Source organism: Stenella coeruleoalba (genome assembly GCF_951394435.1).
Source record: "Stenella coeruleoalba genome assembly, chromosome: 1".
Taxonomy (NCBI): Eukaryota; Metazoa; Chordata; class Mammalia; order Artiodactyla; family Delphinidae; genus Stenella; species Stenella coeruleoalba.
Window position 1 is genome coordinate 14,215,197 of NC_137169.1, and position 22,210 is coordinate 14,237,406.

Consider the following 22,210-nt stretch of genomic DNA (forward strand, 5'->3'; position numbering starts at 1 on the left):
TGCCCCTGATGGTTCCAGGGACATGTGGATTTGCAACGGTCGGCATTTACTGAGTACTTAATATACGCACTTTGCACCCCTTATCTCCGATCCTTCAATGTTCCCATTTTAGGGACGCGGAAGTGTAGGCTCAGGGGCAGTAAATAATTGGCCCAAGGTACACAGCTCAGAAGTGGCAATGCTGGGATTGAAACCGAGGTCTCCGATTCCACATCTTCTTAGGGGACCTCCGGAAAACAAGAAGGAAACTCATTCGTTTCACCCAAGCGAGGTTTATTCCCGAGCATTTATGGGCTCAGCCGTACTCAGAGACAACAGAGAAGCCGGGGATTCGTGCTCTGGGGGAATCTCGGGGATGAGACGCGGACACACGGGCAGCTAGTGAATGAGGCAGGGCAGCATTATTTGAGCTCACATCCTCTAACCCCAGCCCAGCCCTCCAGCAGGCGTCCCTTCACCGTGAACCTGCAGGTACCCACAGTGACCACCAGATGGCGGCTGTAGGCTGCCAAACTGGACTCCGTCCTTGGAGACCAATAGGTCACCTTGGGTTGTTTTTCTAGAACGGGGTGGCATGCCTGGCAAGCTAAACAGCTCCAGGGAAAGGAACGAAGGGCAAATGTTTCTAGGCATCCATCGCTAGGTGGGTAAAAATGGCCAGGATGCAGAGAACCTCGGAGGAACGCCAAATCAGATACCAGGGCATGGTGGTAATCGTTGGGGGTGGCTTCCTTGCAGACATCTGGAGTTGAACAAGCAAGCCGCCGGCCTCCATCTCCCAACGCTGAGGCCCTCATCCCAATGGGCAGATGATAGGAGTGCTATCCCCTCCCCATGGTGTAGCCCTGAATCATGCTGTTGACGTAGGCTGGCGTGTGGCACTCCAGGTAGAAGAGGATCATGTAGCACTTGGGGCCGAAGTAGCCCAGGGTGATGCCCAGGAGGTAGAGCACAGTGACCAAGAGGCCCAGGATGGTGACCAGCACCCCCTCGTAGACAGACACGAAGATGCAGAGGAAGACGGAGGAGGTGAAGTAGAAGGTCATGCAGAAGGTGATGAACTTGGCCTCGCAGTAGTTGGTGGGCAGCTCCTTGCCTATGTGGGCAAAGCCAAAGCCCAGCACGGAGGCGAGCAGTCCAGGCTGCTGTTGATCCGCAGCCCCCGGTGGTAGCTGGGGTTGCAGGACAGGGTCGTGACCTTGGGGTCATTGGGGTCAGTGTGGGCAGTGGGGTTGGTGGTCACGGCCAGTATGCTGCTCCCCACGATGACTGTCTTGAGCATCGTGATGAATGCCACGAAGACGTAGGGCCCATGGTAGCGGACCCAGAAGCCGTAGGCCCGTGGGAGGCGTCTGGCCATCTTGAAGATGAGATGATCTGGAAAGAGCGCACGTGATGCAGGAGATGCAGACGGTGAAGCAGAGCGTGAGGAAGGCCTGGAGGCAGAGGCACGTGGAGACCATGGGCGGCCCTACATACACGGGGACCACCATGTATGCCATCAGCTGCGGCGTCAGCATCAGGAAGCACACAGGCCCCCCAGCCAAGCGAACCATGGGCGTCTGAAACTACCTCCAGAAGATTATCGAGACGGCCAGGGTGCCGAGGAAGCCCAGGGCAGCCAGCACGACCACAGTGATGGTGGGTGCCTCATGCCATTCAAGGAAGGCCAGCTGCCACTTGAAGCAGGAGATGTCCTTCCTGCGGGACCACTCGTAACTTGGGCAGGGCTGGCAGTCGAATTCACCTGCAAGAGCCCACAGCAACTCCCAACAGCCGAACCTGCCTTCTCAGCATCTACATCCACTGGGCCTGCATTGAGCCAGGCCACGGCAGGAGAGAGAGAGAGAGAGAGAGAGCTAAGGGCGACCAATGCTCACTGAGTCCCTTACACCCCCCGACTCATCAACTCCTCACAGCAACCCCATTTCACAGATGAGGAAACTGAGGCTCAGCCAGGTAAAGTCACAAAGCCAGGAAGTTATAGAGGCAGGATTTGAACCGAGGACTCCTTGACTCAGAGTCTAATAACTATAATTCCTTCCTCCCGAGACCTCACCCTCTGGTGGGAAAGACATAATCCTTAGCCTTTGGACACTTACGTACCATGGGGGAGACCCCAGAGACCCTGCCAAAGGTGAAGGGCCCTGGAGACTACCCCCCTCCAGGGCAGGGCAGTGGCAAGACAAGCATGTGGGCCCATGAATCATACCTGCAGCTCGGTTGAGGAAGGTGCCAGAGAGGCAGTCAATATACTCGAAGCAGCCCGGGTCGATGCCAGCTGGCTTCTTCTTTTGCCCAGGATGGCAGTCCTTGGAACACATAGACACAGCAATCTGGAGGGAGGAGAGTAAAAGACCCTGAGTCCTCTTTCCCACTCTCTGGGGGCTCCCTTACCCTCTCTAACTCATCCGCAGCAGGATGCTCAGGGGAGGGGAACTGGCTTCTGTCTGGGAGGGGGAGGGGTGCTGGGATTGCCATTAGAACTGGACCTCTGTAGGCACCTTCTTAGTTTCACCCAGCAAAGACCTAATCCACCTTCTTCGGGTAACAGCACCCAGCTGTTGAGACGGAGACTTTCTGAGGCTGCTGAGTGAATAGGATATAACTCTGGAGCTGCTAGCAGCCCGCTGGTTTCCAGGGGGAGAACATGCCTGAGGAAGGATCTGGGAGATGGAGAGAGTGAGACCCTGGATCCAGCCTTGCCTGAAGCTTCCCCTTCAGGTCAACTCCTGGAATTTTCAATGATGTGAGGCAATAAACTAACTTTTATTTATATTGCTTTCTGTCGCTTACCACCAAGAGTCCTAATTAACACATCTTTTATGGAGGGGCAGGGGTTTTCAGGTGAGCAAGAGCAGGTAGGCAGTGGCCACGTCTATTGCTTTTACTGCTATATTTCTTTTTTCTTTTTTTAAAAATAAATTTACTTATTTATTTATTTATTTTTGGCTGCGTTGGGTCTTCGTTGCTGCATGTGGGCTTTCTCTAGTTGTGGTGAGCAGGGGCTACTCTTCATTGTGGTGCACAGGCTTCTCATTGCAGTGGCTTCTCTTGTTGCAGAGCATGGGCTCTAAGCGTGCGGGCTTCAGTAATTGCGGCACGCGGGCTTCAGTAGTTGTGGCACGTGGGCTCAGTAGTTGCGGCTCGCGGGCTCTAGAGCACAGGCTCAGTAGTTGTGACATATGTAGTAGTAGTAGTAGTAGTAGTAGTTGCTCCACAGCATGTGGGATCTTCCCAGACCAGGGATCGAACCCATGCCCCTTGCATTGGCAGGCAGATTCTTAACTATTGTGTCACCAGGGAAGTCCCTGCTATATTTCTAGAAACTAGAAGCGTGCCCAGCAAAGAGGAGGCCTCCAATGATTGTTTATTAAATGAATGAATGAATTACAAGCAGAGGAAACTGTAAGAGCAATGAGGTGGAAGAGAGGATGGGGATGGCATTTTTGGGAAGAGGGTGTGTCCGAGCCTGGCTGAAGTCAGGCTGCATGGGGAGAGGGTGGGAGAGGGTGGAAGACTGAACTATGACACTAAAAATGTAGGGGTGGTGGGAAGCAGCCATGGCTCTTGAGTGGGGAGTGGCCTGATTAGATTCGGGTTGTATAGAAATCATTCTGACAACCAATGAGGAGGGTGTTGCAAGAGTACACAGATAAAGGACCAAGGGCCAGACAAGAGGAGCCATGGCAGGACCACTCGACCTCAGAGCCCTTCTCTTCTGGCCTCTCAGAGATCACCTGCTTTCCCGTTCCGCCCCTCTAGTCTCTCTTGCACATGCATCAGGTGATGTTTCTGGATGTCTTGTTCACTCCCTGAAACCTCATGGAAGAGGCTCTCCATCAGCCAAGTTAAGTCTGATCCCCTGCCAGCCTTCCCTCTGTGGTCTTTTCTGCCTCCTGTGGGACCACACACATGTGCAGGCCTATGCCCACCAACACACACACACACACACACACACGCACACGCACACGCACACGCACACGCACACACCTTATCCAGACCTACACCCCACCACTCCGTTGCCATGTACTCCCCGCCTCCTCCAAATTCATCTCTACACTAACTCTGAGCCCCTAAGTAACCAAATTAATCCTACCTCTTACCCATGGAGTCTCAACCTGATATTCACACATTCATTCATTCAAAAAGGTATTGAGTACATACCGATGCCAGGCACTGGAAATATAGCTGTGAACCAAATGAGACAAAGTCTCTGTTCTTATGAAATGAATATTTTCATGGGGAAGAGAGACAACACACATATAAACCTATGATACAAGAGATGGTGATAAATATTGTGAAGGAAAATAAAGCCATGCAAGGGATATGGAGAATGATGGAGGAGCTGATTTCACTTTCACATTGGGTGAGAGGAGAAGGAAGGCCTCATCCAGCAGGTGACATTGGAGTAAAGATGTAAAGGCTGGGAGGGAGCAGGTCATGAAGATATCTGTTTAGGCAGCAGGGACAGCATGTGCAAAGGTCCTGCGGTTGGGAGACTTGGCTTAGTCGAGGAGCAGCAAGGCCAGCGTGGCTCTAGCAGAATGAGCAAGAGGAAGAACAGTGGATCTGTTCAAAGAGTTGGAGTCGGGCTTCCCTGGTGGCGCAGTGGTTGAGAGTCCGCCTGCCGATGCAGGGGATGAGGGTTTGTGTCCTGGTCCGGGAAGATCCCACATGCCGCGGGGCGGCTGGGGCTGTGAGCCACGGCCGCTGAGCCTGCGCGTCCGGAGCCTGTGCTCCGCAACAGGAGAGGCCACAACAGTGAGAGGCCCGGGTACCGCAAAAAAAAAAAAAGAGTTGGAGTCAAAATACTTTGGCTTTTACTCTGAATGAAATGAGAAGCTACTGGAGGATCCCAAGCAGAGGAGTGACAGGATCTGACCTTCATTTTAACAGGATTGCCCTGTCTGAATATAGATCATGAGGGGTAATGGCACAACAGGAGACCAGGCAGGCTGTTACTGTAATAGCCCAGCTGAGAAATGGTGGCGGTTCTGACTAAAGAGAGAGCCGTGGAAGAGGTGGGAAGTGGTCAGATTCTGGATGTGTTTTGAAAGTAGGCTGGACAAGATTTACTGCTGGGTTGGATGAGAAAGAAAGGAGTCAAGGATGACTCAATGCTTTTGGTCAAACAACAGAAAGATGGTGTTGCCTTTTACTGGAATGGGAAGACCGTGGGGGAGCAACTTTGCATAAGCAGGTGAATATTTGACTTAAAGTTGAGGGGAGAAGTCCAGTCTGAAGATATAAAATTGGAAGTTATAAACCTATGGATCATATTTCCAGCCCTGTAGACAGAGAAGAGAATAAGTCCATTGGCTGACCTCTTGTACCCTCCAGGGTTTAAAGGTCAAGGGGATAAGGAGGGACCAGGAAAGGAGACCTAGAAGGAGTAGTCATAGCTGTAGGGGAACCAAGAGAGATACTGGCCCAGAATTCGAGTAAAGATATTGTTTCCAAAGAGAGGAAGTAATCAGCTGTGTCACATCTGTTCACAGGTTGACTACAATGATGATGGTTGGATTGGCAATATCTAGACATCAGTGACCTTCACAAAAGCAGTTTCAGAAGAGTGATGTGGTGGAAAGCCTTGCTGGTGTAGATTCAGGAGAGAATGGGGAACTTCTGGTTTCTGGTCTGGCATGTAAGGAGCTTGGAAGTCACCACCTCCATCCTCACAACAAGGAAAAGGCTGAACAAGCTAAAAATCAACAACCCTTCTTAGGTCCATCAGAGAATTGGGGTCATGGGGCAAACTACAGATCCCAAAACCGGGGAGACAGGTGCACACAAAGAGTCACAGCTTAGCAGGAGCAGGAAATGCTGCTGGAGGCAGCAACTGGTAGGAGCAGCTAGAGAGCAAATGACCAGTTGCTGGGACTGAGCTCAGACTAGCTTGAGAGAGGGCTCTAGGGGTGCATCCTCAACCTCAGGAGCCCCACCAGCTTCTCAGGGTAAAGACTGCTCTCCAGCAAGGGGAGAGGAAAAAGCAACCATTCTGAAATACACCCAGAGCATTCTGTTCTCCTTAACAAAGGCCTGCCCTCAAGGGAAACTATTTTACCACAGCTGAATTGACATAGGGGAAAGGAAGTACCCAACTGCAGCCCCCCTCTGGCCTTCCTGTCTCACCGAAGGTGGGGAGAGCTGAGAGGCACTTGTGAAGGGCACAGCCCAGGGCACAGGCTTACCAAAAGAATAAAACCTGGTCACAGATGATTCCAGAATTCTTCCCCTCCTCCCACATCTTACCACCACATCATTCAGGCTCCTATATAATAACAGGGGATTACAACCAAAAGAACTGCAAGGCTCAAATTCTGTTTAAGAAGGAGTCTCTAGGAAAACCCAAAGCCAGCAGGGAAGACCAAAAGAGGGAGACATTAGAGGAAATTTTAGCCTCTGACACCACAGCTATGGCAAAGAGTAAACATAGCCTCACTCCTACCCAAATAAACATAAAACCTCATGCTAAAATTTATTTACCTCAGTTCCTTTAACAAACACATCATGTCTGGCTTTCAACAAAAAATTACAAGGCATGTTAAAAGACAAAAAAAAAGTCTGAAGAGACAAAACAAGCATCAGAATGAGACTCACATATGGTAGAGATTTTCCAATTATCAGACAGGAAGTTTAAAATAACTATGATTAATACGCTAAGAGCTGTAACTGAAAAAGTGAACAACATTCAAGAAAAGATGGGTAATGTAAGCAGAGAACTGGAAACTGAAAGAAAGAACCAAAAGGAAATGCAACACATTTTGAAAAAACCTATGGTAACAGAAATAAAGAATGTCTTTGATGGGCTCATCAGTAGACTGGACATAGCTGAGGAAAAAGCCAGTGAGCTTGAAGATATATCTATAGAAACATCCCAAAGTGAAAAGCAAAGCGAAAAAAAAAAGTGAAAAAAAGAGAACAGAATATCTAAGAGCTATAGAACAATTGCAAAATATGTAACATACATATAATGAGAATACTCAAAGGAGAAGAAAGAAAGGAACAGAAGAAATATTTGAAGGAATATAGGCTGAGAATTTTATAATTATTAATGACAGATGCCAAATCACAGATCCAGAAAGTTCAGAGAACACCAAGTGGGATAAATACTTTTAAAAAACTACTCTTAGGTATACAATATTCAAAATGTAAAAAAAAAAAAAAAAAGATAAAGTCTCAAAGGAAGCCGGTGGGGCAGGCGGAATACCAACAAAAACGTTTACTAGGGAAAAAGAAGGACCTTTATGACAATAAAAGGGTCAAAAGATCAAGAAGAAGAGGGCGTCCCTGGTGGCGTAGTGGTTGAGAATCCGCCTGCCAATGCAGGAGACAGGGGTTCGAGACCTGGTCCGGGAAGATCCCACATGCTGCAGAGCAACTGAGTCCGTGAGCCACAACTACTGAGCTTGTGCTCTGGAGCCCGCAAGCCACAACTACTGAAGCCCGTGTGCCTGGAGCCCATTCTCCACGAGAGAAGCCACAGCAGTAAGCCCGTGCACCGCGGGGAAGAGTGGCCCCTCCTCGCTGCAACTAGAGAAAAGCCCGTGTGCAGCAACGAAGACCCAATGCAGCCAAAAATAAATAAATTAAAAAAAAAAAAGATCAAGAAGATATAATAATTATAAACAGATATGCACCTAACTAGAGAGCCACAAAATACATGGAGCAAAGACCATCAGAATTAAAGGGAGAAAAGACAATTCAACACATAATATTCCCCAGTAATAATTGAAGACTTCCATACCTCACTCTCAATAATGGATAGAACGACCAGACAAAAAATAAGTAAGGAAATAGAGGACTTGAACAACACAATAAACCAACTGGATTTAACAGATATACATAGGACATTCTACCCAACAAAAACAGAATATACATCTTCCCAAGTGCACCTGGGACATTTTCCAGACAAGGACAGACCTTATGTTAAACCATGAATTAAGTGTGAATAAATTTTAAAAAATAGATATCAGGCTTCCCTGGTGGCGCAGTGGTTGAGAGTTCAGCTGCCAATACAAGGGACGCGGGTTCATGCCCCGGTCCGGGGGGGGGGGGGTCCCGCATGCCGTGGAGCGGCTGGGCCATGGCCGCTGAGCCTGCGCGTCCGGAGCCTGTGCTCCGCAGCAGGGGGGGCCACAACAGTGAGAGGCCCGCATACCGCAAAAATAAATAAATAAATAAATATAATAATAAATAAAAATAAATTTTAAAAAGATAGATATCACACAAAGTATCTTCTCTGACCACAATAGGATGAAGTTAAAAATCAATAACAGAATGAAAACTGGAAAATTTGTGAAAATTAAACAATGCTCTTACACAACCAACGAATCAAAGAACTCACAAATGGGATTAGAAAATACTTAAAGATGAATGAAAATGAAAACACAATGAACAAAACGGGATACAGCAAAGCAGTGCTAAGGGGGGAATTTAAAGCTATAAACACTTACATTGGAAAACAAGAAAGATCTCAAAACAACAACCTAACTTTACAGCTTAAGGAACTAGAAAAAGAAGATCAAACTAAACCTGAAACTAGCAGAAGGAAGGAAATAATAAAGATTAAAGCAGAGTGAAACAAATTAAAAAATAGAAAAATATTAGAGAAAATCGATTAAGCCAAAAGTTGGTTCTTTGAAAAGATCAGCAAAATTGACAAACCTCTAGCTAAAATGGCTAAGAAAAAAAGAGAGGATTCAAATTACTAAAATCAGAAATGAAAGTGAGGACATTCCCACTGATTCTACAGAAATAAAAACAATTATAAGAGAGTACTATAAGCAATTATACACCAACAAATTGGATAAACTAGATGAAACAAATTCCTAGAAACACAAAATCTACTAATACTAAATCATGAAGAAATAGAAAATCTGAATAGACCTATAACTAATGAGGAGATTGAATCAGTAATCAAAAAATCCCCCCACAAAGAAAAGTCCTGGATCTGATGGCTTCACTGGTGAATTCTACCAAAAACTAAAGAGGAAGGAACTCTCCTTAACTCATTCTATGAGGCCAGCATCAATCTGATAACAAAGCCAGTCAAAAAGACTTCAAGAAAAGAAAATTACAAACCAATATCCCTTATGAATATCGATGCAAAAATTCTCAACAAAATACTAGCAGACTGAATTCAGCAGCATACTAAAAGGATTATACACCACGATCACATGGGATTTATTCCTGTAATACAAAGATAGTTCAACATACGAAAATCAATCAATGTAATACACCACATTAACAAAATGAAGGGAAAAAAACACATGTTCCTCAGTCATAAGAAAGAATGAAATTTGCAACAACACTGATGGACTTGGATGATGTTATGCTAGTGAAATAAGTCAGACAAAGACAAATACTGTATAGTATCACTTATATGTGAAACCTAAAGAATACAACAAGCTAGTGAATATAACAAAAAAGAAACAGACTCACAGATATAGAGAACAAACTAGTGGTTACCAATGGGAAAAGGGGAAGAGAAGAGGGTCAATATAGGGGTAGGGGATTAAGAGGTACAAACTACTATGTATAAAATAAGCTACAAGGAAACATTGTACAACATAGGGAATATAGCCAATATTTTATAATAACTATAAATGGAGTATAATCTTTAAAAATTGTGAATCACTATATTGTGCCCCTGTAACTTATATAATATTGTACATCAAGTATACTTCAATCAAAAATAAATAAATTTAATAAAACACATGATCATCTCAATTGATGAAGGAAAAGTATTTGACTCTTTCATGATAGAAAAACACTCAACAAACAAGAAGTAGAGGAAAACTACCTCAACATAATAAAAGCTCTATGTGAAAAGCCAACAGTGAATATCATATTCAATGGAGAAGGACTGAAAGCTCTTCCTCTAAAATCAGGAACAAGGCAAAGATGTGCAGTTTCACCCCTTCTATTAACACAGTACTGGAGGTCCTAGCCAGAGCAATTAGGCAAGAAAAAAAAAGTCATCTAAATTGGAAAGTAATCAATAAAATTACCTGCTCACAGATGATATCTTATATGTAAAATATCCTAAAGATTCTGCAAAAAAATTGTTAGGACCAATAAGTGAACTCTGCAAAGTATCAAGACACAAAGTCAACACACAAAAATCAGTTGTTTTCTACACACTAACAATGAATAATTCAAAAAGGAAATTAAGAAAATAATTCTATTTACAATAGCATCAAAAAGAATAAAATACTTAGGAATTAACCAAGGAGGGAAAGACTTGTACAATGAACACTACAAAACATTTCTAAAAGAAATTAAAGAAGACATAAATAAATGGAAAGACATCCCATGTTTACGGATTGGCAGACTTAATATTGTTTTGATGTCAATACTACCCAAAGCAATCTACAGATTTAATGTAGTTCTTATCAAAATTCCAATGAGGTTTTTTTGCAGAAATACAAAAACTGAAATTCATATGGAATCTCAAGGGAGCCTGAATAGCCAAAACAATCTTGAAAAAGAGCAAAGCTGGAGAAATCACATTTCCTGATTTCAAAACTTTCTACAGGACTTCCCTGGTGGCGCAGTGGTTAAGAATCTGCCTGCCAATGCGGGAGACACGGGTTTGAGCCCTGGCCACAACTGCTAAGCAACCCCCGCTCGCCACAACTAGAGAAAGCCCACACACAGCAACGAAGACCCAATGCAGCCAAAAATAAATAAATAAAAATAAATTTATAAAAAAAAAAAACAAAAAACTTTCTACAAAGTGACAGTAATCAAACAGTGTGGTACCAGACTAAAGAGACACACAGACAAATGGAATAAAATAAAGTCCAAAAATAAAACCTCACATATATGGTCAAATGATTTTTTTTTTTTTTTTTTTTTGCGCTACGCAGGCCTCTCACTGTTGTGGCCTCTCCCGTTGCGGAGCACAGGCTCCAGACGCGCAGGCTCAGCAGCCATGGCTCACAGGCCTAGCCGCTCCGCGGCATGTGGGATCTTCCTGGACCGGGGCATGAACCCATGTCCCCTGCATCGGCAGGTGGACTTGCAACCACTGCACCACCAGGGAAGCCCTGGTCAAATGATTTTGACAAAGGTTTCTAGGCCATTCAATGGGGAAAAGATAGTGTTTTAAGCCAATGATTCTGGGAAAACTGGATACCCAGAGGCAAGAGAATGAAGTGGCCTGTACTTAACACCATATATAAAAATTAACTGAAAACAGATCCATGACCTAAATGGAAGATCTAAAACTATAAAAACTCTTAGAAGAAAACACAGGGCAAAAGTTTCACGACACTGACTTTGGCAATGGTTTCTTGGAGATGACACCAAAGGCACAGGCAACAAAAGAAAAAAAGTGATCAAATTGGACTTAATGAAAAATTTAAAATTTACGCATCAAAAGATACTATCAACCAAGTAAAAAGACAACCTATAGAGTGGGATAAAATATTTGCAAATAAGGTATACAAGGTATTAATACGCAGAATACAGAGAACTCCTAAAACTCAACAACAACCAAAAAACCAACCTGATTAAAAAATGAAAAAAATAGGGTCTTCCCTGGTGGCGCAGTGGTTGAAGTCCACCTGCCAATGCAGGGGACACGGGTTCGTGCCCCAGTCCGGGAGGATCCCACATGCCATGGAGCGGCTGGGCCCGTGAGCCATGGCCGCTGAGCCTGCACGTCCAGAGCCTGTGCTCCACAACGGGAGAGGCCGCAACAGTGAGAGGCCCGCGTACCGCCAAAAAAGAAAAAGAAAAAAATAGACTTGAACAAACATTTCTTCAAAGAAGATATACAAATGGATAATAAGCACATGAGAAGATACCCAATATCAGTAATTATTAGGAAAGTAAGAATCTAAACCACGATGAGAGACCACTTCACACCCATTAAGATGGCTGCTATCAAAAAGACAGAAAATAACAAGTGTTGGTGAGGATGTAGAGGAATTGGAACAGTGAGCTTTTGTTCACTGCTGGAAATGTAAAATGGTACAGCCACTGTGGAGAACGTGGTAGTCCCACAAAAAATTAACAATAGAATTAACCTATGATCCAGCAATTACGTTTCTGGGTATATACTCAAAAGAAATGAAAGCAGTCTTGAAGAGATATTTGTATACTCCTATTCATAACAGTATTAATTTCACAATAGCTAAAATATGGAAGCAACCCAAGTGTCCATTTATGAATGAGCAAAATATTATATATCCATAAAATGGAATATTATTCAGCCTTAAAAAGGAAGGAAATTATGATGCATGTTACAACTTTGGATGAACTTTGAACTTTGGATGAACGTTGAGGACCTTATGCTAAGTGAAATAAACCAGTAATAAAAAAGACAAATACTGTATGATTCCACTTATATGAGGTATCTATTGCAGTCAAATTCAGAGATAGAAAGTAGAATGGTGCTTTCTAGGGGCTGGAGGAGAGGAATGAAGGAGGAGTTACTGTTTAATGGGCATAGAGTTTCAATGTTGCCAGATGAAAGTATTCTGGAGATGAATGGCCTTGATGGTTGTACAACGGTATAAATGTACTTAATGTTACTCAACGGTCAACTTAAAAATGGTTAAGACGGTAAAGTTTATGTTATGTGTATTTTACCACAATTAAAACATTGGGAAAAATCTTTTAAGATGGTAACATTTATGGGTTTTTTTTACCATAGTTAAAGATAATTTTTTCAAGTAACAAAACTTATGAAATACAATGAAAGCAGTACTTAGAGGGAAGTGTCTAGCTGTCAATGCCCACATTTAAAAAGAAAGACCTCAAATCACATTCACTACCTTGTTGCAGAGTTGTGTACTCTGCTACTGTCTGTCATGACAGACTCCACAAGGAACTTGATCACTCTAGAAGACGTGGGTCCAGCAACCACAGGGTGGAAAAAGGATTGGCCACACTCATCATTCTTTGCAGAGGTCCATTGTAGAATCAGGGCTTCTCATCTCCAGAACCTTAGATTCTGCTAGAATAAAGCATGGTCTCCAAAGGGGGAATACTCCCACCAGCAGACACAATAGGGCTCTATGGTTACCACCTGGTCATTTAGGGGGTCTCATGCCAGCAAACGAGAAAGCCAAGAAAGGAGAGGTAAATGACCTGGATTAGCAGGAGGGGCTAGGAGTGCTGCTAAGGGTAGGAAGGCGTAGGACTGGGATCCAGGCGATTCCCCAAGGTAGCACTTGGTGTTTCTAGCCCAGTGATGACTGCTACTAGACAGCCACCGGACCACGAGCCAGCCCGGACAAGGTGACACAGCCTCTGACACCTTGGGGATGAATGTCTGGATCACCCCACATGCCAATGACCTAGAGCAGCCCATGGCTGAGGGTGAAGGAATCCAGAATGGACGGTGGCAGAAAGAGAGGTTGAATCAGGTCCACCCGGGGCCCAGGGCAGCAGCAGGGCCCGTGGCTGGGTTCACTCGACTCCCCTCGTGCAGAGACCAACCTGGCCGCTCTCTGCCCAGGGGCTGCAGGGTGAGACACCCGCAGGGAGCTGCTGGGTATCACACGAGCGCAACCTGGAAACGCCAGGGAATTCATACCCCCGGGCACAACCCTTGACCACTGGGAGATACGGAGCCAATGGATCAGTGCCATCTTCTTCCCACCCTCGGGGACTGCTCTAAAGTGACTTCTGAGAAGGTCCAGGTAAGACTGAGATCCCGTGGCTCCCAGCAGCACCCAGCTTGAGAACATCCCCTTATACTGACTCTTTCCCTGTTAAATACTCCCCAGCCTCCTGTTCCCCCAGATCATATCCTGGGATAAACCATCTGCTGGCCAAGCTGGGCTGAGGAACCTGGATTCCAGGGGTCCAATACGTGGGGCCAGAAAGCATTTCCCTGTAATTCTCCTGAGTAGGCAGGGCAGGGCCTATTACTGGCAGGGGCCTGGGTCTCTCCAGGCTCCCCTTCTGGGTCTGAGCCTTGCTTCTCCTTCCTCACCTAGCCCCACCTCCAACCCCAGCAGTGGCTCTACCCCCAAGCCCAGCCTCTCTCCTAAGGCCAGACACTGGTGTCAGAAACAGAGGAGGAGACACTCGGCTTCTACTCTGCACCAGGTAATGTACATACATTATTATTAATCCTCATAATAACTCAGCAGCATACACATTACTCCTTCTGTTTAATACATGAGAAAGCCGAGGCTCAGAGATGTTAAATAACTTGCCCAAAGTGGCACAGCTAGTGGTGGCAGAACTGGGACTTGAACCCAGGCTGCCTGATTCCAAAGCTCTGCTCAGATCATCACCACCTGCCTCCTAACAGATGGGCTGTATCAGAGATGCCTGACGGGTATCAGGGGAGGATAAAGATGGGGATGCGGGGTGGCTGAGCGATAGAGTAGGCAGCTGGTTCCAAACTATGGGAAAGTCAGTGAACTGTTTAAGCAGAGATGTCTAATGCTGAGTAGAAAGCGCACATCTCTGGTGTGTATCTCCTCTTCTCCTCTGGATCCTCAGTAAAACCTTCTACACCTTCCACAGGCCCGAGGTAGGGTGTGTGTGTGCCTGTGCCTAAAACCAGGAAAACACAGCTTTAAGTTCCAGGCCTGAATCTAGGTGATGCCGAACCGGGACCGTGAACCTGAGAGCTGACGGGAATACACGAGCTCATCCCCAGGGCCTCCACCCTGGAGAGGCTGCGGGGAGAACTGGGGCTCCAGCCTGCGGGGCTTCATTCTAGGGAATTTCACCCAAATCTCCAAGGACAGACTATCATGGGTGGTGATGATTAAGTTAATTTGTTTTTTTAAAGGAATTTTGTTTTGTCACCACGAAGGACTCCTGTGTGTCTGGAGGCAGGGCGTGGTCCATGGCCTCTCCCACCCGTTTGCCCAGAACCCACCAAGGGAAGGGGAGGATAGAGCAGAGCAGTGGGCAGCTCTGCGGTCTCCATGGCAACCACGGACTCTGCACCTGCTCCGTGGGGCCCTGGCTTTCCACAGGCCAGACCTCACCTGCCAAGGGTAGACCACCTCCTTGTGGCAGCCGGTCTGGTTGCAGCCCAGGAGGCTCTGCAGCGCGTGAGCCACGGCGTAGACGGCGGAGTACACACTGTAGACCACGCGTTCACCAGAGAGCGTGAGGATGGTGTTGAAGGACTCAGAGGTGTCCATACAGGTGTCACACTCCTGGTTGCAGGTGGCCCCCGGGCTGCTCCTGTTGAGCGCGGGCCGGCTCACCTGGGAGCGGTGCACGCGGAACTCGCTGAAGCCCGGGATGGGCACGCTCTGCTCTGGGTGGTGATGCCCAGGGTGGTGAAGCCCAGGAAGGTGCCTGTGCGCTGCAGCTGGGTGAGGTGGTGCAGGACCGGCTCGATGGCCCAGGGTTCGGAGGCGACCCACACTGCGCCCGTGGAGTTCTGGCGCAGAACCTCGCGGAAGAAGTTGAACAGGGCCAGGTCTGGCGAGGACACGGCCACAACACGCGCCATGCTCTGCTGCAGCTTGCCCATGATGGCCTCCAGGCGCTCACGCTCCTGCTGCGTCATCGTCCGGTTGGGCTGCGGCCTCGGCAGCGTCTCCCGGAAGGCGATGCAGATGTCACGGTGGGCCAGGCACTCGCTGAGCAGCTGGCTGCTGCCGCGGCCATAGTCATCGCTGCTTGTCAACACAAGGATCCAATTCCAGCGGAAGTGCCGCATGAGCGGCACCATGGCCTCCATTTGGTGATGCACACCTGGCGCCGTGCGCAGCACCGCTGGGAAATGCAGCTGGTCATTGATGGTACCGTAGGTGATCTGCCGGAGGGGAGGGTCCAGCAGGTATTAGCGAGGGCCTCACAGGGTCCCCCCCCCAGGGGGGTTCCACCCACCGCCGTCATCCTTACGGCATTTGAGGAGCACATAGCGCCAGCCACGCCCAGGGCTAAGTGGTTTACTCCACCGTCATCATGGACATCACAGTAATGACAATGAACGAGGACCTACTATGTGTTGGACCCTGAACTAGGTGGTTTACTCCATCGTCACCATGGTCATCACTGAAATAACATTTCACAAGAATCTATCCTGTGCCTGGCCCTAGGCTAGGTGCTTTACGTTAACATCATCATGATTACCCTTGTAATAACACTTACCAAGCACCTACTGTGTGCCATGCCCTGGGCTAAGGGATGTACACCATCTCACGATGGTCATCAGCCTGGTAGCCTTTAGTGGGCACCCACCACATGCCAGGCCCTGGGCAAGATGCTTCTCATCGACGTCAGCCCCACCTCAGCCTTTAGCAACGCTGTTGACCACCTACTGTGTGCCAGGCCCTAGGCTAGGTGATTTCCGTCATTATCATTCTCATGATCTAGTAACATTTATTGAGTGCCTGCTGTGTGCCCCTGAGCATAAAGCTTTCCTCCTCACCATCCTCCTCCTCAGATTAGTCACATTTCCTTCCGCAGCCCCTGGGATGGCAGTCTCGGTTTTCTTCCCCTTTCACTGGCTGCTGCTTCTCCTCTTCTCTATGACCTCTTGACCCTGGAGGACCCCAGGGCTCAGTCTTTAGTCCTTGTGTCTTCTCCATCTGCTCCCCTTCCCTTGGTGATCTCATCCAGGCTCCTGGCTTTAAATACCATATCCATGCTGACAACTCCCAACAGCCCTGCCCCGGACCTGTCTACTAAATTTCAGACTCATACCTGCAACTGCCTCCTTGACATTTCAAACTTAACGTAGCCAGAACTGAACTGCTGTCTCCCCTGAACCTGCTTCACCTACAATCTCCCCATCTCCCCAGATGGTGAATCCATCCTTCCAGTTACTCAGGCCAAAACCGTAGAGTCCTCACTGGCTTGTCTCTCTCAAACATGCCACCTTCAAGCCATCCGCACATCCCATTGGATCTGCCTTCAAAGTGTGTCCATTCAGTGCCTACACCTCCCCACACCATCCTAGTCCAGCCACCATCATTCCTGCTATGAGTTACCCCGATATCCTCTCCCCTCTCCCCTCTACAATCTACACTGAGCGTGGCTCCAGGGTGACCCTCCTCACACACACACCAGTCACATATTCAAGACCCTCCAACAGTTCCTAATGCCACTCAGGAAAAGCCAGAGTCCGTCAGTGGTCCCCAAGGGGCTCCATCATTGACCCCAGCGCTCACCGCTCTGATTTCCTCTCCTCTCCCGCTCGTCCCAGCTCTGCTCACCCAGTTCCATGGACACACCAGGCACCTCCCAGCCTCTGCATCTGCTGACCCCTTGTCGTGGAGGCTGTTCTTCCTCCTTCACACCCTTCAAGCCTCCATCCAATCTCCCTGTACCCCTCCGCCTGCCCGCCGACGTGCCCCACCTCCCTTAACCTTGACTTTTCCTTTTATCCATTTCACTTCTCACTTCCTATCATCCTATATCACATACTTATTTACATCGATCGTCTGTCTCTCCCCACTGGAAGATAAACTCTATGAGGGCAAATTTCTGTGCATTTCCCCAGCTGCATCCCCAACACCTACAGCAAGACCTGGCACAGTCGGTGCTCCATAAATATTTGTTAAATGAATGAAACAATGACTTCAGTCCCGGACTAGATTCTTCACGTAAGAATATTAACACTGATTGAGCACCTACTCTGAGTCAGATCCTTGACGCTTGATATAATAAAAACAACAGCAAAAATTACAGTATTTGGGGCTTCCCTGGTGGCGCAGTGGTTGAGAGTCCGCCTGCCGATGCAGGGGACGCGGGTTCGTGCCCCGGTCCGGGAAGATCCCACATGCCGCGGAGCGGCTGGGCCCGTGAGCCATGGCCGCTGAGCCTGCGCGTCCGGAGCCTGTGCTCCGCAACAGGAGAGGCCACAACAGTGAGAGGCCCGTGTACCGCAAAAAAAAAAAAAAAAAAAAAAAAAAAAAAAAATTACAGTATTTGTAACTACCCACTGCGGGCCAAGTCTTGTGCCAGCTGCTCTTTAATGAGCAGGTACTTTATGCCAGTTCTGGACCACGCCTTTTTGTTCATGATGGTGAAAATAGTTCGAATAGCAGTAGTAATTCTATAGCACTTTTTTGAGGACCTGCTGTGACGCAGATTCTGTGCTAGGCAATTATATAGGATAATATTGAGCACTTTCTGAGTTTTTATCCTCGCGCAAGGTGCTTCACGTAACAACAGTAACATTATTGACTACCTATTGTGCACTAGAAATTCTAAATTGAACGCTTTAATCTTCAGACAGTCCAAGGATAGGACTCTTATCATCCCACTTTAGAGATGGGGAAACTGAGGCTTGGGAAAGTTAAGAGGTTGGCTCAAGGCCTCACACTGGCCAAGACTCAGAGGCAAGATGCACACCGAGGTCTCTCTGCCTCCAAAGCCTGAGCTCTTAACCAATAGGCTGGCTACCTTGCCAGGGCTGGGGTGGATGTCCTGACCTTGCTTCTGCTCCCCGATCCAACACCCCCGGGGTGGGTGGGGGTGGTGAGCCCTCAGGAAAAGCGCTCGGCTACCCTCCTTCCCAGCCCCTTCTCCCAGGGCCCAGGGGCCTCACCTGTGGAAGGAGAAAGAGGGAGAGGAAGTGGGCCACAGTCACAGGGCACTCGGAGGTGTCAGGGCCGGTGATGGCCACCACGCGGGGTATGTAGTGGCTGTAGTCTTCCTGGATGGGCAGGAAATAGTCATCCTGTGACAGGAAGTAGAGCACAGGATGGATGTTGTTGGACATGTAGCAGGTGTCCACCATCTCGTAGCCCAGCAGCACACTGGGCAGCAGGCTGCTGTCATTGTTGATTTCCTCCGCCGCAAAGCGCATGGCCTGCATGAGGTTGTAGCCCAGCACCTTCATCTCGTACCTGGAGAGGCCGCAGTAGGGTGGAGTGGGCAACGGGTCCAGAGTGAGGAGGTGAGGGGAGGGGAGTGGAGGGGAGAGCCAGCCTGTCCCTCCTGCCTGCAGTAGGAAAGCCAAGGCATCGCCCAAGAAGGAACCACTCCAGAGGGTTCTGGCATTACATCATTTTCACCATCCCACAGCTCTGAGATCACCAACGTCCCTATGACCACCTCTGACGCTATGATCTCTGTGGCCACCATCAGTCACTACCACTGCCACCAGTACTACCGTCCCTATGACCTCCGTCATCACTCTATCAATGTCCACCAATGTGACCACCATTACCCACCATAGCCTCCATCATCACTATCGTCACTGTGACCATCAACACCTACTATTCCTATTATGGGTATCATCACCACTGCCATCACAGTCACCCCATGTCTGTGACCATCATTATCAATACCACTACCATCATCACCACCACCACTACCGTCATCATCACCATCACCTCCATCACTATCACTGTCACCATCACAATCACCACCATCACCACTATCACTATCACAATCACCACCATCACTCTCACCATCACCACCACCATCACTGTCACCATCACCACCACCACCTTCACTATCACCACCACCACCACAATCACCATCACCATTGCCGCCACCATCATTACTGTACTCCATTTTCCTTATCACCAGTATTACTACTACCAACATTATCAACATCACCATCACTTCTATCACCACCATCATTTCACTAGACTCTCCACCATCATCAGAAGCATCAAAATATACAACATCATGCTTAGTACCATCACCCTCACCATTCTCAAGCCAGCATATAATCTTCCCCAACGTCTTATAAATGGTTCATTTCTTATAGTCAGGCTTTAACCATCTTTGCACTCTCCTTCCTTCCCTTCTCTCTTTCTCAGAATGCCTCGCCCTCTCTGCACAAGATCACTATTTTATAATCCCAGGCTGGCTCCAGTATCCCAGCCTTCATGCCTGCCTGAAGGTGGCCCACTCAATCTCTGAATGATGCTGCCACCCCAGTGGGTTCACAGGGGATGGAGTGCAGAGGAAAGCCCCCCCAGTCCTGGAAGCACCCCTGCCCACCCAACCACAGCCCTGGGGAAATACAAACCTTCCTTCCAGTCCGAGAACCTGCCTCCCAAAGGTATGACAGCCGGGCCTTGGCACGGACTCATTGGGAGTCCCGCTGCTGCCAGAGGGAAGGGGGTTGGTTTTGATGGTCTCTAAGACCCCTCTAGGCTCAAACATCCCATAACTCTTTAGTAAGAGACGTGACATTGAGACACCAGGTTTCAAAATTTCAGGACATAGTCGCCATAGATTTTAATAACGCGGACTGTGCCGGGCCTCCCTGAGAGCCAATGGGGTGCATCCAGGATGGGGGTTTGACAATGAATGACGAGACGCATTCATTGCCAGACGAGGACCAGCCTCGGCTCCCACCCTGCCCCCACCATCACTTCCAGCCTCACACTGGAGACTCACTCATTGCACTTGGGCACCTGCAGGTAGTTGAGGTGGACAGTGCCCTTCACGTTGGCATGGAGGGTGAAGAGGCCACCCAGGAGGTAATCCTCAAGCAAGTAGAACTCCGAGTTTTCAGTCAGCTCAGCCAGGGCCCGCAGCAGGAAGATCAGGGAGCAGACCACCCTGCCCTGGGCTCCCATGGCTGGGAAGTGGAGGTCCCAGAGGTGGCTTTGCCTCCCTGGAGAGCTGGCAACCTAACCCCAGGGGATTTGCGCAGACATTTACATATGGGTCCTGTCACTGTCCAAGGAGCAGGAAAGCACCTGGGACAGGTAGAGAGGTTTGAGGGCTCTGAAGGAAGGGGAGGAGGCTGGAATGAGGATGATCCCTTCTTAGGGCACAGCAGAGCCTGGGTGGTCCAATAGAACCCCATCTGGCAGTAGACAGAGCATGTCCTGCTAACCTGGCCACACCTACACCTTCTGCCATTTAGATGAGGTCAGGTCACATCTCCCTGATGTTTCAAGCATTTGGCAGTAAAGGACATAGATGCTCCCATCAGGAGACAGAGTAGGGGGGCAAAGGGAGCCCACACTCCAGAGCCTGACCAAATTGGGGCTGGCACGTGGTCATGTGTCCCGCCCCTGACCCATAGTAGTTGTCCCACAACAGCAGCCACTGATTCTAAGAACCAGGCATCACGCTGAGTGCTTGTCACTCACCATCTCATTTAACACTCACAGTAACTAGGACTATTACTAACCCCATTTCACAGGTGAGGAAACTGAGGCACAGAGAAGTTAAGAAACTCAGTGTCGGTTGCACAACCAGCAGAGCCGCGATTCAAATCACACAGCCAGACCTCAGGGCCTGGCTCTTAACCTCCACGCCATATTACGTCGCGAGCACCTTGCTTTTGGTAAAAGTAGCGGAACAGCGGCAAAGAGATTGGGAAGTGGGAGTGGGGGAGGCGGGCCATCTGTCAGCCCAATAATCCACCATCACCTCTGCAGAGGGAGCCCCCTCTAGGTGTCCCCCCTTGGATGCAGGACCCAGGGGCAGGGGTGTTGGCAGAAAGGAAAGTTGAAAAATCCTAGCGTTGAAGGTGACTGCCCCCAAGGAGTGCAATGGAGGGAGACGGCTCCAGCAAATCAGGGACCTGTTTTAAGCAAAGACCCTTGTCCACAGAACGCTGTTTTGGTCCTTTCCTGCCCCAACAATATGGCCTAGCAGGAGCCTTGGGGGCCTGCTATAAAACGCCCAGCCCAGGTGGATATGTCACAGGCTTGAATGCTGCTCCTGGGGCCCAGGCTCATGGTGGGAGGAGGCTCCAAGGGACAATAAGGGGATTGGAAACTCAGTACTGTCCCCCTGCCCACCCCTGCCAAACCCTGATCCTCCTCCAAGGGCCAGTTGGAGCCTCACCTCCTCCTAGAACCCTTTCCTGGTGCCAGTTCACGGGAACACTTCTGCTCTGCGCTGCAGTGACTCTTCCATCTGTATCAGCACTGCGCCCCTGGTAACAGACCTACATCATTGACCAGCTCCTGCTGACGTGTGTGTCTACACTCGAGGAACATTGAGGCAGCATGACTCCAGCCGGCCTGGACTGGACATCAGCTCTGTGTGCTGTGTGAGAATGGGCAGGTTACTTAACCTCTCTGAGCCTCTGTTTGCTACTGAAATAGGAATAATAATTCTAGCCTCATGAGATTGGTGTGGGGATTAAATAAAAAGGCATGTGTGAACGGCGGGGTGCAGGGCAGACCCTGGAGAAAGGTGAATTTGCCAGAGTGCGAGATTGTCCTTTCTTGTAATGAAATGAACCGCCCCGGGGGGCACCCCAGGCTCTGAGCCCAGCTGAAAGAGCCCAAATCTTCTCGAAGTTACCCTGAAAGATACTGGCTGTGTCTTTAGCAAC

General features: G+C 48.5%; 1 protein-coding gene across 1 annotated transcript; it reads right to left on the reverse strand.

Moving 5' to 3' along the window:
• Positions 1–304: 304 nt before the first annotated feature.
• Positions 305–20,489, reverse strand: TAS1R2 (taste 1 receptor member 2; the record flags this gene model as incomplete). Its single annotated transcript, XM_079946137.1, is given in 11 exon segments — positions 305–1,135; positions 1,138–1,371; positions 1,374–1,394; positions 1,397–1,568; positions 1,572–1,747; positions 2,213–2,336; positions 13,459–13,531; positions 14,788–15,248; positions 15,251–15,754; positions 18,497–18,797; positions 20,308–20,489. Coding segments are annotated over 11 exon segments (2,562 nt in total). The 3' UTR covers positions 305–821.
• Positions 20,490–22,210: the final 1,721 nt, after the last annotated feature.